Source organism: Lithobates pipiens, unplaced genomic scaffold, assembly GCF_037356315.1.
Source record: "Lithobates pipiens isolate NorthernLeopardFrog02 unplaced genomic scaffold, aLitPip1_a1.2 Scaffold_8, whole genome shotgun sequence".
Lineage (NCBI taxonomy): Eukaryota > Metazoa > Chordata > Amphibia > Anura > Ranidae > Lithobates > Lithobates pipiens.
In genome coordinates, this window is record NW_027507903.1 from 137,051,654 (window position 1) to 137,068,285 (window position 16,632).

The following is a 16,632-nucleotide window of genomic DNA, read 5'->3' on the forward strand; positions in this document are numbered from 1 at the left end:
TACTGAGCTGGCCAGAACCACCTCTGGAGGGAGTCTATTACACATTTTCACAGCTCTTACTGTGAAGAAATCTTTCCGTATTTGGAGTGCCCCCTTGTCCTCTGGTGTTGCGTTATTCACTTTAAGGACATCACAATTTCACTATATGGATCACTTATATATTTGTAGATGGTGATCATAGCGTTCCCCCCCTTAATCTCCTAAAGAGTGAATAAATTCAGTTCCTCTAATCTTTCCTCATAGCTGAGCTCCTCCATTCCTCTTATCAGTTTGGTTGCCCTTCTCTGCACTTTCTCCAGTTCCCCGATAGCCTGCCAATCGGGAACTACTTTGATTAGTTTTTGATCACCAGTGGAGACCTCAGCTGTCACTGACATAGTGACCATATGCAGGCAGACTCTTCATATAAAGGCTGCATTGTTGATCTGCCCTGCCATGTATTTTTTGCTGCCCTGTTTAAAAATGTTTTATATTTATTTTTGCACATTTGTCAGCCTAAAAAACAAGGCAGGATTGTTCTTAATAATAAAAACCTTTTATATATTCTCAGAAATATGTATAAACTTTTTTAGATGTGCAAGAAGTCAGAGTTTATTAGAGGTCGACCGATATGGGTTTTTCTCTGGCCGATGCCGATATTTAGAAATCATGGCGGCCGCTAGCCGATATATGATGCCGATTTTTTTTTGGGCCGATATGTTAGGCCGATTTTATTTTATTTATTTATTTTTTTCCTTTTTTATTTATTATTATTTATTTTTTTTAATCCCCCTTGATCTAACACACCTTTCCCATTGGGGCGTTTTTCAGGCGCTTTTGGGCTAAAAATAGCGCCTGTAAAGTGCCTGCAAAATGGCTCCCCTGCAGTCTGTGTCAAAGTCCGAGTGCTTTCACACTGAGGCGATGCGCTGGCAGGATCTTAAAAAAAAGTCCTGCAAGCAGCACGTTTGGAGTGGTGTATACCGCTCCTCCACCACTCCTGCCCATTGATATGAATGGGCACCACTGCCGAAGCGCATGCAATGCGATTTGGCAGCAGTGCTTCATGGGCGCATTTAACCTCTTCCTTGGCCGCTAGCTGGGTTATATGTGCCCCACTAGCAGCCAAATAGCACCGCTAAAATGATGGTAAAGAGCCGCTAAAACTTGCGTTTTACCATCAACGCCTGCCCGCTCCAGTGTGAAAGCAGCCTTCATAAGTGATACAGAAAATTTCTTACATTTAAACATTTATTAAACAAAACAAACCTCCAATCAGTTTACTTGTATGTATGATTTAGATAAAAAAAAAAAAAAAAAAAAAAAACGATGTATTAAATAAAAACAGGTAGTCAAAACTTTTGGACGAAAAAAAAAAAATGGGCTAACTTTACTGTTTTTATTTTATTTTTAAATAGTGTATTTTTTTCCCAAAAAAATGCATTTGAAAGACCTCTGTGCAAATGCCGTGTGACATAAAATATTGCAACAACCGCTATTTTATTCCCTAGGATCTCTGCTAAAAAATATATATATAATTTTTGGGGGGTCTAAGTGATTTTCTGGCAGAAAATACAGGATTTTTACTTGTAAGCAACAAGTGTCAGAAAAGATTTAGTCTTTAAATGGTTAAACTGAGAACTTCTACACACAGAGATGATTTCATTCATTCAAGTGTAAACATTGTATCATTTAGTTCTTTTCTTGGCAGTCTGCCCAGAGAGGAGGAAAGTGTTGCTATGACGACTCAGGCAACTCACACTGACTTCTATACAGAAGTCATTTCAAAGTCCCGCAGTAGTTCTAAATCGGCTTTTTATCAGCACAATCGGCCGATGCCGATTATTTAAAAAACTGCAAATATCGGCCGGCCGATATATCGGTCGACCTCTAGAGTTTATTACGTTCATTGGTGCAGATGCTGAATATCTGAGTCAATGGTATCGGGTCAAGAAAGGGTTAGGGTGCTAGTTGTCCTAAACAGCACTATGCTGATTATCAGTTACAGCTTTATTTGTAGAAATAAAATTTTTATTTGTATGTTTATGTTTCAGAGAGAAAGACATTGAAAATTTCCTGGAGATGAGTCGAAACAAGTTCATTGGATTCACATTAGGGCAGTGAGTATAATATTGATGCTGTTCTCACCTGCATTCTATTATGTACCAGTAGTCCCTGTATGTGATGCATTTTCTCCTGTGTAGTGACACAGATACGCTGGTGGGATTACCGCGGCCTATTCATGAGAGTGTGAAGATTTTAAAGCAGGTAACAACAAATAATTCATGTCATTTCATATCTACCAGGTATATCTGAGAGTAAAATGGATCCTATTTTTGTCTTCGTTGCCAACTTTTAAAAGGCATTTATAAATTTAATTTTATTCAGTAAAGCCCTGCCAAGAACAGTAATTCATTGCAACCCATCCCATACCTTATTTCTTTAATGAAAGTTAGAACACTAAAAAGATTACTCCTATCCTTTACGCATCACTCTGTCTCTTTTGAAGTGGAACTAAACACTCTAAATCAACAGTATGTATCGGCTTACAACACGCACTTTTTTCCCCTTAAAATCAGGGGAAAATCGTGGGTGCGTGTTATACGCCGATCCCTCGCTGATTGTGAGCCTTTTGGCTGCTGTCGCAGTCCCGCGTGAGCTGCGGAGAATGGCCGAGAGCTACCGAGTGCTGCCGAGAAACACAAGACATCCGGCTCTGTATCTTGAAAGCGCCATTTTTAAACGTCAAGGCTGCAAATGACACTGACAATGCTGCAGATGGACACTGACAAGGCTGCATTGATGGGCATTTAAATGTAAGTTTTTTTTTTCTTTAAAAATCCCTCCTAAACTTGGGGTCCGTGTTACACGCCGGTGCGTGTTAAAGGCCGACAAATACGGTAATCCTTATGCTGCTAGCATTAGTAAGGTAGATGGGAAGAATAATCATTTCTTTCTTTTTACGTTTTTTTTTTGTTTTTGTTTTTTGTTTTGTTTTTTTTTCTTCCTCTTTGTTGGATTCCACAGATCTTTATGATGGATGGGTTTGAATATCGCCACCCACAGGTGCAAGATGCTAGGTGCAAGCAAAACTAAATATACACACAAGGGATGACCCATCCCATATGCATCACAGAGTTAATTTTATTTTGCCTAGCATTTCAGGAGTGAGGACCCTCTTCTTCTTCTCTTTTTTTTTTTTTTTTTTTTTTTTTGTGCCTCTTGATGAACATTTGTTCCAGTTGAAGAGATTTTTAACTTCAAACAACTGTGGTGTCGAGTGACTAGATGGATAGAATATATTTGGGGTAGTCCCCCCCCCAGCACAGCACAGATGCCAGCCTATAGGTGTTGGGGTTTGAGCTGCAATGTCATTGGCCAGGAAGAGTTTTGACACCAAAGTGGACATGGAGGTCTGTCGGACTTGGTCCTTTTCCATCGAGGTGTCATGTGTTCAGCTGATGACCTTTGGATCAGCATGAGATCAGAGGTGTTCATCTTGTTCATGTTGGACGAAAAGCTACAAATCCCAGCTTTGCCTCCTTTGGACCAAGAGTATTCTCCTGATCGGTATGAATGCATTGGTTTATGTTTTTAGCAACCGCCCAGTTTTCCGCTTGGCAGTCTGTTTTTGTCTGGTTACTGCTGGCTACCAACTGAGGTCTGTGTTGGCCACCTGAAGGTAGCCACCTCTTGGGTGTGTTTTTTAGTTTTGGTTACACCTAGCGTCGTTCTGCAAGTGGCGACATCAAGCCCATCAATCATAAAGATCTGCTGTGTCCTCAATGATCTCAGAGAAAAGCATTTTATGGTGAGTACAAAAATCTTTTTCATTTCTTCAGTTCCCTTTTGGTTTCTGGCCTAGGCCAAAATGATGTCATACTTCATGGGCTGTTTTTGTTTTTTTTTTTAAATCTGGAAGGGATTTTCTTGGCTAAGCACACCCTCCTGACTGCATGCCTGAGCTAAGGGCAAATGGATTCCAGGAAGTAAATGTTAAATGAATCACCTGCGTTTACTCAAGATGGCTGCGACTAGAAATGCTAGGGGGGGATTTTTAAAAGTAATTTCTCAATCTTAATATAAAGCATGGAGACATGGATGGATGTGTGAGCTTGTTTTGAATAATAGAAATGCATTACTGTTTTCAGTTTGCGGTGCTCAGATACAGTTTAGTTACACTTTAAAAGAAGCCAAGAGAAATGTTGTAGAATGTCTGTCCATGAATGAGAAAGTGTTGAAGCCATTAAATCATTGTGAGGGCCAGCCAGACTAGCAATTGTTTGAGCTTCAGTGTAAGAAACACAAATCTTGTTTCATTCTCTAGGCTTGTAATAGGGGGTTTCTTGCTTATTTGAGAAAGGGCATTTTATTTTCCCCCATGTCCTTCCAGGACAGCACATGAGAGAGCACGATTCCACCCCCCTGAAGGTAGGAGATCCAGCAGGAAAGACTTTAAGAGGTGGTCTCCCAACATAGTCCATTAGTATTTGTATTTCCTCCACCAGAGGGAAGCATACGTTTGGAGGTCTGCAGGGGGTAGTCAAGCTTTTTCATGTACTGTCCATTTCTACTGTGGATCTGGATGGCTTACCTTCTATAGCAGTAGTGGAACACCTTTCTTTTTCACGCTCACTTCAACCTCTGGGTTGGGAGTATGGGGCAGTCCAGTGCTCCCTTCCCAGCTACATGATGCACTGATATTTAGGATTTCCCTGAGCCCAGCCACTTTGGGGTTGTCGGTTCTTAAAGCTGATTCTGCATTTCTGTGAATTGTTGGGAGGAGCAGGCCTTCTACTTTAGTTTGGGGTCCTGCAGGTAGGGCTGCCCTCTGGTTCCTGGCAGGAGTTTATAGTGCCTGTTTTTTTGTGTTTTTTTTTTTCTCCACTCTGCCCTCTACTTACATGCTGTGGGGAGAGGCAACCATGACAATGGAAACAGGAGCCAAGCACTGCAAGAAAGGTCACACAGATCAGTTATCTCTCTATATTTTGTTTGTGTACAGATGTGATGTACTGTTCTCATATATGACTGGAGCAAATGCATGTTAAAGTTTACCTACTTAATCAACATGCCTTGGTATCATGTGAACATTCCTACTGCTCTGTAAACAATAATTGTACTTTCTATACTTTTTTACTTTCCTGTATCTGAAAGCCAACAAACCTCAATAACTCACTGGGTCCAGTAGGAGGGAGATTGCAGATGTTCTTACTGCATTGGCACTGCATTATGCCCAATGTGTATGTTCAGAGGCTGATAGGCGAAGGCTGTCTTGTAGAGTTTTCCTGCAACCCTCATTCAAGATTTTCTTCTAACATCTCCTCTGAGAGACCTTGTGAAAGCCTCAGCACTTTTGTCCCTGTTAGGAGAGTTAGTTGACCAGCAAGTGTTTGTACCAGTGCCAACAGAGGAGGTCAATCTAGGTTTCATCTCAAGTGTTTGTAGTACAGAAACCTCCAGGCAAGTTTTGTCTCCTTAATTGAAGTAAATGTAAATTTTTAGTGTACCTAGTGAATTTTGTATATGATCTTGGCGTTCCAAGGCTATCCAGCTGCTGGTATAGATTGGCAATCTTAAGCGTATGGGGATAGAACACCATGAATGTAATGTATTTTTTTCTGCTAAGGAGATAACCTACCGGTGGTGGTTATACTAACACTGGTTGACATACTGCTTCTGACTAAATTACTTGCCAGTGTTCAAATACAATTTCAGTTCCCCAATTGTATGAAAAGAAAATCCTGGTTTGTGTATTTTAGCTGCACATGATTGGATAATCAAAGTGAATCTTCACGTATTTTTATTGTGTGAACATTTTCAAACCCTTTAGTAAATTAATTGTAAGATAAATCCAGGAACAGCTGCAATATAGTCTTTAACATAGTAGATGGGGAAGATGGTCTATAGTCCAGAGAGTGAATATCACCTGTATTAATAATTGAGCATTGTATAAATAGTTACAGTATATGGTGACATTATGCTTGTAAATGCTGTTTGATATGTGTTTCCAATATCAGTTGAGACTACAGATTTCTATTTCAGCTGGTTCCCTGCATTTTCATGAATAATTCAGGCTAAAGTGTGTTTGACTCAATAGTGCTCAGCTTTAGCTTGCTCTGTGTGGGTTATGTGATGCAACCTAACAATGACACTTTACGACTTTCTCTGTTCTTTCAGCACAAGTATATTTCGATTTCTGATGTGCAGATTAAAAAGGAACAAGAGCTGGAACAATGCCCCATGTCACTGGTAAGAGGATTGTTAATGTTACAATTATTGTAAACGTGTGCAAAAACTCAGTTATGTACATCAGGGGTCTCCAAACTACGGCCCTTTGCTTGACTTTATCTGGCCCTTTGGGCGCTATTCATTCTACTGATGAGACCCTATTCTGCCCACTGTCGCCAACAATGGGGCAAAGTACCTGCCACTGACCTCAACAATGGGCTGCTATTTCTCATACTGACACAAAAAATGGGGTTTTATTCCTCTCCCGAATACCAAAGATGGTGTATGGTTTGTTCCCACTGATGCCAGAAAAAAATTCTGTTCCCACTGGCCACAGTCTGGCCCCCCTAAAATCTAGAGGACCGTAAACGGGCCCTTTTTATTTAGAAAGTTTGGAGACTCCCTGATGTACATGATACGTCTCCGTTTCAGAGCTCTGAGCCAAGCACCTCCAACTCTGTTTTGCGTCAGGTATCCCCTAATAGAAATGAGACACCTTCTGACACACCATGCATAGCAAGAAAAAAACTGAGGAAGTTCTCAACATCAATGTCCAGATTGGAACTTGAGGATATTGGGGTACACGCAATGTTTGTCAGTTCCTTGATCCAAAAAATATTTAGGTGTTTGTAACATAAGGTATGCGACCAAAACATTGATGATATTCTTATGAACACGGTAGACCTTCCAAACTAAAGGCAGCCAGAGTGTTAAAAATGGTAAATCCTCAGTTCTATACTAAATATACATACAGTTGTTCTCATAAGTTTACACAACCTGGCAGAATTTGATTTCTTGGCCATTTTTGAGAGAATATGAATGATAAAACAAAAACTTTTCTTTCACTCATGGTTAGTGTTTGGCTGAAGCCATTTATTATCAATTAATTGTGTTTACTCTTCTTAAATCATAATAAGAGAAACTAGCCAAATGATCTGATCAAAAGTTGGCATACCCTGGTAATTTTGGCCGGATAACATGCACACAAGTTGACACAAAAGGGGTTTGAATTTCTATTAAAGGTAACCATCCTCATCTGTGAGTTGTTTGCTTGTAATGTGTGTGTGTGTGTGTGTGTAAAAGGTCAGTGAGTTTCTGGACTCCTGACATCCCTTTCATCTTTCATCCAGTGCTGCACTGACGTTTCTGTTTTCTGAGTCATGGGGAAAGCAAAAGAATTGTGAAAGGATCTGCATGAAAAGGTAGTTGAACTGTATAAAACAGGAAAGGGATATAAAAACATATCCAAGGAATTGAAAATGCCAATCAGCAGTGTTCAAACTCTAATCAAGAAGTGGAAAATGAGGGGTTCTGTTGAAACCAAACCATGGTCAGGTAGACTAACTAACTAAAATCTCAGCCACAACTTCCAGGAAAATTGTTCGGGATGCAAAGAAAACCCCACAAATAACTTCAAGTGCGATACAGAACTCCCTGAAAACATGTGGTGTGGCTGTTTCAATATGTACACTAAGGAGGCCCTGGAAGAAAGACGGTGTGCATGGTCGTGTCGCCAGAAGAAAGTCATTACTACACAAATGCCACAAAGTATCCTGCTTACAATATGCCAAACAGCACAGAGACAGGCCTCATACCTTCTGGCACAAAGTCATTTGGAGCGATGAGACCACAATTGAGATTTTTGGCCACAACCATAAATGCTTAGTCAACAAAGTCTATGATGGAAGATTACACCATTCCTACTGTTAAACACGGAGATGGATCGCTGATATTTTGGGGATGTGTGTCCTACAAAGGCACATGAAATTTGGTCAAGCTTGATGGCAAGATGAATGCAGTATGTTATCAAAAAATGCTGGTGGAACATTTGCATTCATCAGCCAGGAAGCTGTGCATGGGATGTGCTTTGACATTCCAACATGACCATGATCCAAAACACAAGGCCAAGTCGACCTGTCATTGGCTACAGCAGAATAAAGTGAAGGTTCTGGAGTGGCCATCCCTGTCTCCTGACCTCCGTATAATTGAGCCACTCCGGGGAGATCAAACATGCAGTTCATGCAAGCTGGCCCAAGAATTTCCCGGAACTGGAGGCTTTTTTGCCAAGAGAAATGGGCTTTACCATCTGACAAGATAAGAAGCCTCATCCAAAAATACCACAAAGGACTTTAAGCTGTGACTGATGTTAAAAGGGGAAATACACAGTATTAAGCACTAGGGTATGTAAACTTTTGATCAGGGTCATTTGGGTAGTTTGTGTTGCCATTATGATTTTAAAAAGAGTAAACACAGCTGATTGATAATAAATGGCTTTAGCCAAACACTAAACATGAGTGAAAAAAGTTTTTGTGTTATCCATATTCTCTGAAAAATGGGTAAGAAATCATAAATTCTACCAGGGTATGTAAACTTATGAGCACTACTGTAGGTCCTTTCCATGATATTCTCTTATCAAAAACGCTATGTCCATAAGGGGCACCGCCGAGCACCCCCCCCCCCCCCCAAACAAACCATGCGCCTGGCCCCTAATCTACATGCAGGGCACCATGGACGCATGGATTTCAATAGGACGTTTTATTTTATTATTTTTCTTTGAAGCACGTGATTGAATGATTTAAAGCCTGAGGCTCTAATTGTCTTCAGAAAATGGTGGGCTCGGGATGCAGGTTTGTCAGCTGCCACTGATGTTGGGCATCCTATAATGGCATCGACAAATTAATAATAAGTGGTACAGAATAAGTAACACTGTGCTTGTGCCATAGTGAAGTACCAATCTCATTTACAGTATGCCTAAACTCAAGAACAGAAATTAAATTTCTATGTCGGACATCACAGGACATGTTCAGAATCCATAATTTGTTATGCTGTCACTTTCAGGTGAATGAATATTTGCCTAAAAAAGGGCATTAATGCCTACCCTAACATGACCTCTTCCAGCTCGGCACACCTCATTTTTTGAAGGCGATTATGTGCCTGTGAAGTCTGTAAAGATTTTCTCTGTTAAGCTTCATTGTCAGCTCCCTTGGTGGGGAAAAGGATTGGCTTTTCTTGGTCAGTCACCTACAGCCCTGGGCCAAGAGGGACAGTACCCAGCCCACAATATAGAAAAGCAGGAAAAAATGTAAGGTTGCTGGTTGGCACTTGATCCTACAGGCAGGGAAAATGTGGGTACTTTGTATTGAATAATTTGCTGGCAGGGTGCTATACAAGTACCAGGTAGTGATCCCCTGCAGGGGTAGTAGAGTTCCTAAAGGCCTCTGGGGGTGTGGACACCATGATATGCAAAGATTGGGCTCTGCAGCAGATGGTGTGTGCCCATGTCTTGCAAGATGGGCCTGCCTCGTTCCCCTGCCCCTCCTATCCCCCCTTCCTTCTTTTTGCCAGCTGGGACAAGCCTTTGTGGTTCAAGCCATGACAAATTACCTATAGGGGGTGGGGTTTGTGATGAGCAGATGATCTTGAAGATTCCTGCATCAGGTAACAAGGGCCCCCTTTTAAGGTCACCCTGCAATGGCTCCCCACCTGGTAAACTTTGTTCTGACTCCTTGCACTCATTTAGTGTCTCTACTGTTCCCGGGGGGAACATTCCACTGGGTACTTTGCGTCCACAAAGGTTTTCTCATTGGCTGTGGCTGGGCCATGGGACCAGGTGCTTTGGCCCTGGCAGGTACTGGAGAAAGAAGAGGCAGGTGAGACTCAGAGGTTCTTGGCAAAGGAATTCCTCTCTGGAAATAAAGGTTCCCTATGCTTTTGGCCTATTTGTATTGTTCCTAATATAGCATGTACATTTCTTTAATTTGTTGTTGAGGAATTACCTGGTGATCCTGCCAGTTCCCTTTTGGTTACTTTATCAAATTGACCATACCAACCATGGAAGAAGGTAATGCTGCACTGTCAGTTTGCATCCCTGGGATTGCTTCTAGGAGATGCAGGATGCCATGCCCATGCACGGCTTTCCTGTATCTTCTGTAGTCAGTAAAGGTGCCAAATTTCCCACCCATTCCTGCTAATACTGTGCCTGTGTCCCTGGTAGTCACTTTTTAGATGCTCTGCCCTCGTTCTGATTTGAAAGCGTCTCCCAACAGGAGCTTCACTATCAAAACTGCAAAGCAAGCAGAAGGGGAATATACTTTCACACTGTGTGAAATTACACTGCCTGCCTACTATATGGTCACATAACCACAGAATATAAAATGAATGACCTGGATAAAGGTTGTGAGGGTGCATTTTGGCATTTCGGCAGTCTGGTGTGGCTATGGCGCTGGCCTTGTGTTCCATTAAAGGTCAACTTTGTTCTATTCTGTTGGCCTATCGCTTCCCAGAAATAATGTGCGAGTGAAGTCCTTTCCTAAAGCTCTCTTCAAGGATCTTTTCCAGCTGGACAATATCTCCTCAACTTATATTGTGGAAAGTGCCTACCATGTCCCACTGGAAGTGAATCCTGTGGTGAGACTACTTATTTGTGGAGACATGACCTCATCTTATCTGCAGCACTTACGAAATCACTGCTTTAGTTTTTTTTTTTTTTTTTTTTAAACAAGATAAGGTTTATTGAGCATGAGCAAAACAAAAGGTTACAGAGGAGTATTCAACCCAAGAATGGTGCAACAGGCACCGAACATCAGAAAAATAAGGATACACTCCATATCTGACATAGTATAATAAAAGTGCAATATACATGTTTCTATGTCTAACAGCAGTACACACATGGATACAACAGTAACTCGTCCAGGTGGATCCAATAAAAAGGAAACGGCCACATCCCATAGAATGATCCCAGAGGGCTAGTCCTCACAGCTGTTAATGCTTTCCAGCCACCTATCCCAAACTTTATGGAATTTCAACGGGCACCCTCTATTAGAGTATATAATTTTCTTAAAAGGTAAGGTGCGGTTAATAGCTGCCTTCCACTGCTGGATCGTAGGGGGGTCAGGCCTAAGCCACACCAGTGCTATCTGCATCCTAGCGGTGAAAAGAGTCTCCTGTAAGAAGGTACGTAAGTATTTACTTTCCTCCTGGAGGGGGAGGAGACCAAGGACACATTGGCGTGGGCAAAGCGTAAGGGGGGAGCCCATATGGTCATGTAGGAATTGTATGATCTGTGCCCAGTACCTGTGAATGGGAGGACATGTCCAGATAAGGTGGAAGAACGTGCTGTCTCCGTCGCCGCACCTGGGGCAAATAGGAGCAAAGTCGGGTCTGTATTTGGCAAGCCGGGCCGGGGTCAGATAGGAGCGATGTAATATATAAAGATGGGTCAGCCTGTCAGACAATTTGGGGGATACCTCAGTCAACACTGCCAACATCTCCTCCCAGTGATCGTCCTCCACCCGCCCAATGTCAGCCTCCCACCTAGTTCTAAGACTATACGCATGAGTTGTTGCCCGTGGGGTGAGTAGATATGCGTACAGGGTGGAGATAAATTTACGGGGATCCTCACCAAAAAACAATTTCGCCAGCGGGGTGTCCGCGAGTCCGGGGGGCGCACTCCCAAACTGTGCCTGCAGGGCATGGCGGACCTGTAGGTATCGAAAAAATATATGATTAGGGAGGCCAAATTCCTCCTTAAGTGCCTGGAACGTCTTGACACCCTGGTTGGTAAAAAGTTGAGATAAATATATAATACCTCTGCAAATCCACACCTTATAATCTGGTACGCTCAGTAGCTCAGGCAACTCAAGGTTATCCCAAATGGGTGTGTGTGCATGTAGGGAAGGAGCCTCAGATCTGGACAGCGCCAGCCGCCAAACCCGGGCGTGATGTGCGAGCATGCTGCGGCCGGTATCCGAGCGATGGACGCCTCTGTGTTTGCAGAAAACAATTTGAAAGGGGTGCGCGATCACGTCGGTCGCCGAGGTACATACCAAATACGAGTATCGCATTTTATCGTATGAGTTAAAGTAATAAAAGTGTGAGAGCTGGGATGCCAGGTAATACGTCTCCAAGTCAGGGAGCGCAACCCCCCCGAGGCGAACTGGACATTTGAGGGTCTGCCAGGCTAACTTGTGCCTGGAAGAACCCCAAACAAAGGAGTTGATGATTGATTCCATGTCACGGAACAGGCGGGGCGGCGCCCGAAGCGGGGCATGCCAAAACAGGTACAATAATTTTGGGAGAAGAATCATTTTAACAAGACCCAGACGGCCCATGACCCCAAGGGGGAGCCTGGACCACACCTGGGTCTTTTGTTTTAACAAAGAAAAAACAGGCGTAAGATTAAGGCTAACGTAGTCTGCGGGGGATCTAGAGCAGTACACTCCTAGGTATTTAATCTTATCCGTATACATTAAGGGTAGTAGGGCCTGCGCCTCCGAGGGGACGGAGACATCGATGGGGAGAATTTGGGATTTGGACCAATTTATACGTAATCCGGAGAATACCCCAAAGCGTCGAATCACCTCCAACACCGCCGATAGGGAGGGGCCAGCATCCTCCAGGTATAGCAGCATATCGTCCGCGTAGAGACTCACAACCTCGGACATCCGACCCAGACGAAGTCCGCGAATGTCCGGGTGAGCTCTAAGGGCAATAGCCAAGGGCTCCACCGCCAACGCGTACAGCATGGGCGATATAGGGCACCCCTGACGCGTGCCCCGCGACAGGGAGAAGGGGCTGGATATCCGGCCGTTAACCAGGATGCGGGCAGTGGGGGCCTGATAGAGAAGCTGGATCCACCGTATAAATCTAGGGCCGAAGCCAAATTTGTGGAGGCATTCCCACAGATACCCCCACTCCACTGAGTCAAACGCTTTAGCAGCATCCAAGCTAACCACCACCCTGGACCCGGGATTGTCGTGGGGGGCCTGTAGGTTCATGAACAGTCTCCTAAGGTTGAAGGCCGTATTCTTTCTAGGCATAAAACCTGTCTGGTCAGTGTGAATGAGGTGGAGAATAACCTTGTTGAGCCTAAGAGCAAGGATCTTAGCCAGGATTTTGATATCCAATTGCAGAAGTGATATGGGGCGATAGGACTCGGGGCAGAGAGGGTCCTTACCCGGTTTCGGGATCAACACAAGCAAAGCTTCATTCATGGACCTGGGAAGCACACCGGTGTCAAATATATGCGTGTATAGTAGGTGGAGTTTAGGGAGAAGGACCTCCTGGAACTGAGTATAGAATTCCCGTGGGAGACCGTCTGAACCAGGGGCCTTGGACGGTGGTAGGCATGCAATGGCTTCTGCTATACAGTCTTCAGTTATGGGAGCCTCCAGGAGCTCCACTTGGGAGTCCGTGAGGACTGGGAAAGTCACAGTCTGGAGTAGAGCACGCAGTCCAACCAGGGAGTCAGCAGCCCCCGAGGTGTAAAGATCTGCGTAAAAGCGCCTAAACTCATGGGCCACCTCCGTTGGGTCCGACAGCGTAGCTCCAGATGCAGACCTGAGTCGGACCACAACCGGAGGGCTATGGTCCAGGTGGGCCATATAGGCAAGTAGCTTGCCAGCCCTCTCCCCATATTCATAACCCTTTTGTTTACAATAAAAAACCTGTCTCTCTGCTCTATCAAGGTGCAAATGGTCAGTAAGTCTGGACTGCATTTTCACCCTAGCGGAATTGGAGGGAGTGGGATGCACCAGAAACTCCCTTTCCATCTCAGCCAGCACCCCCTCAGCCCGCTGTAAAGCGAGCCGCGAGGAGCGCTTGTAACGAGTAATATGAGTTGACAGCAGGGCGCGTGCGTGTAATTTAAAAGTTTCCCACACCAGGCCAAACGGGGCAGTGCCCGTATTAGCCTGGAAAAAATAGTCCCATTCACGCCGGATCGCCTCCAAGTCAGGGAGGATCGTCAACCAGAAAGGATTCAGCCTCCACATCCGGGAAACCGGGGTGGAGGGTAAACTGAACTTGGCCCAACAGGGCGAGTGATCGGACAGGACCCTGATCCCAATCCCCGTGTCCCGCAAGCATGGGAGCAGAGCAGAGGAGACCAGGATCATGTCAATCCGGGACATGGCATCTCGAGCCGGCGTGAAGCAGGAGTACGCACGCGAGGTGGGGTGCATATACCTCCAGGTGTCCGCAAGGGCGAACTCAGCAAGGAATCGGCCAAACCTAGTCTGGGAGGGGGGTGGCATAGAGGGACCGTGCAGTCTATCCACGGCAGGAGATACCACTGAGTTGAAATCGCCCAACCACATAGACGGGAGGGTGGGGTGCTGCAACATAAACTCAATCCCTGCCTGGAGGGCCTCAAAGTGAAAGGGCGGTGGTATGTAAAAGGCCAATAAAAGGAGTTCTATGCCACCCACGGTAGCATGTAAGAACACATAGCGTCCCCGCCTGTCCGTCTGTAAGTTATGTAGTGTAAATTGGGCAGTTTTAGCTACCAGGACAGCGACTCCACTGGAATTATTGGTATAAGGGGCATGGTACATCCACCCGACCCATGGCTTCTTAAGAGACATCTGCAGCTGACCCGTAATATGCGTCTCAACCAGCACCATGATATCCGCTTGCATTTGCCTGAGATGAGACAACACAGCCACCCTCTTAGATCTATCCCGTAGGCCCCGCACATTCCACGTAACTACCTTAAGGGTCGCCATGACAAGCAGGGATCACATATCGGAGGCGGGGAAGCCAGCAATAAACACCCTGGCCCGAAGGATACCAGGGGAAGAGCCCCCACAGAGGGCGGCATAGCGGGCGACGGGGCACCCCCCACCCGCCACGGGCACAGTCCCCACACCCACCAGAGGAACAAAACAAAGTAGAATGCAATAAGAAATACCATAGAAGGGAAAGGAGGAGCCACTCTCCCCCGTGAACAAGGGAACCCATAAGCAACGTGAACTTCACCTGAAATAAACGGTTAGACAGTAGAGCAACTAACAGACATGAATGAATAAGTGCAGACATGGAGTAATTAATTAATGTGGAACAACAAACCAAAATTAAGCATGCTAACGTGTAGCAAAACAGTACCCTCACTGGACCGGCAATGCGGGTAAAATACACAGCAAACCAGACAGTGTTGGAAGGCTGAGGCCGGCCAGGGAAACAGAACTTAGCCTGGCAGTGGGGGGTGCGCTCGGCCACCAAGAGCAATAAAAGACGCAGCCAAACGTAAAAGCATGTGTGACCAAACGCAACCCCCACCAGAAATAGGGGCGAACAAGAGTCAATCGTGCTGTGCTGTCGAGCAGGAATCCTCAACGTGTGGAAGTCCTGGTCAAGAGCAGTGTCCAGAGCTCCGGCTGCAAACCTGGTCGTGGGACAGTGGAACTAAGAGGGGGGGGGGGGGAAATAAAAAGGGGGCCGCTAAGAGGCAAAGTTACTCACGGTCCCCCCGACACAGTAGCAGGAAACAGGGCGAACTGAAGACAACAGGGGAACCAGCAGGAGCGTCGTCCGGGCGTTGTTCAAGCCAGGATAGCACAGCAGCGGGGTCCTCAAAGAAGTGGGTCTTGCCGTCGCGGATAACACGGAGCCGAGCAGGGAACATCATCACGTAAGCCAGGTGACGGATGCGGAGCTGACGCTTGGCCTCTGTGAATCTAGCTCTCCTCTTCTGGATCTCAGCGGAGAAATCCGGGAACACCGCTATGCGCTTGTCCTCGTATGGGATGTTGCCTTTCTCGCGAGTGAGACGCAGAACCGCATCACGGTCTCGATAATTCAACATTTTTGCGATGAAAGTGCGCGGTGGGGCGCCCGGAGGTGGAGGTCGTGAGGCTAGGCGGTGAGCGCGCTCGACCGCAAACGTGGAGGAGAAGGCCTCGCGGCCAAAGTTAGTAATCAGAAAGCGTTCAAGGAAGGCAGGGGGGTCAGAGCCCTCCACTTTTTCAGGCAGTCCAACGAAGCGGAGATTGCAGCGGCGCATTCTATTTTCAAGCTCATCCTGTTTGCTCAGGACCGTATTCAGTTGGTGCTGTAGCCTTTCAGTAGTAACTTGCAGGGGGGGAATATCATCCTCCACTTGCCCAATCCTGCGCTCAGTCTCCCCCACTCGCTCTCTCAATTTGTGCATGTCCTGGCGTATAAGAGAGATGTCAACCTTAACCTCCTCTATCCTGGAGGTAAGGGATGTGCGGCAGAGATTGACCGCCTCGAGGATGCGAGCTGTGTCATCATTAGAGGAGCTCTCCGCGGCTGGGCTCGGAGCGGCGCCATCTTCCTCCACGTGGTCCGGAGCATCGGCTCGGAACTTACCGAGCCTGGCAACCGCGCTCTGGGACTTCTTCGGCAGGGACATTCGTGCAGGACACACTCCCGGGAAGGGGCGAAGGTTATGCCTTGTTAGCGGCGAAGATCAGCCCAACAGGATAGAATAACGGATGTATATCAGCCGGAGCTCATGGAGAGTGCGTCCTACTCCATGCAGCAGCAGGCCACGCCCCCACTGCTTTAGTTTTTAAAATAAAATCCTTATGTTGTTACCCAACTTCCCAGCTGAAATACAAAGGCGCCAGAGAACATTTTTAGAAGAGAAAGGTTAAAAAAGGTACTGTATGTAATATGATA

General features: G+C 45.4%; 1 protein-coding gene across 1 annotated transcript in view; it reads left to right on the top strand.

Moving 5' to 3' along the window:
* STRIP2 (striatin interacting protein 2) overlaps window positions 1-16,632 on the top strand; it is a 126,405-nt gene that overhangs the window by 60,065 nt on the left and 49,708 nt on the right. Inside the window, exons 11-13 of the mRNA XM_077472326.1 lie at window positions 2,034-2,099; window positions 2,184-2,247; window positions 6,160-6,231. Coding sequence (XP_077328452.1) covers window positions 2,034-2,099; window positions 2,184-2,247; window positions 6,160-6,231 — 202 coding nt within the window. The remainder of the gene's footprint in view (window positions 1-2,033; window positions 2,100-2,183; window positions 2,248-6,159; window positions 6,232-16,632) is intronic.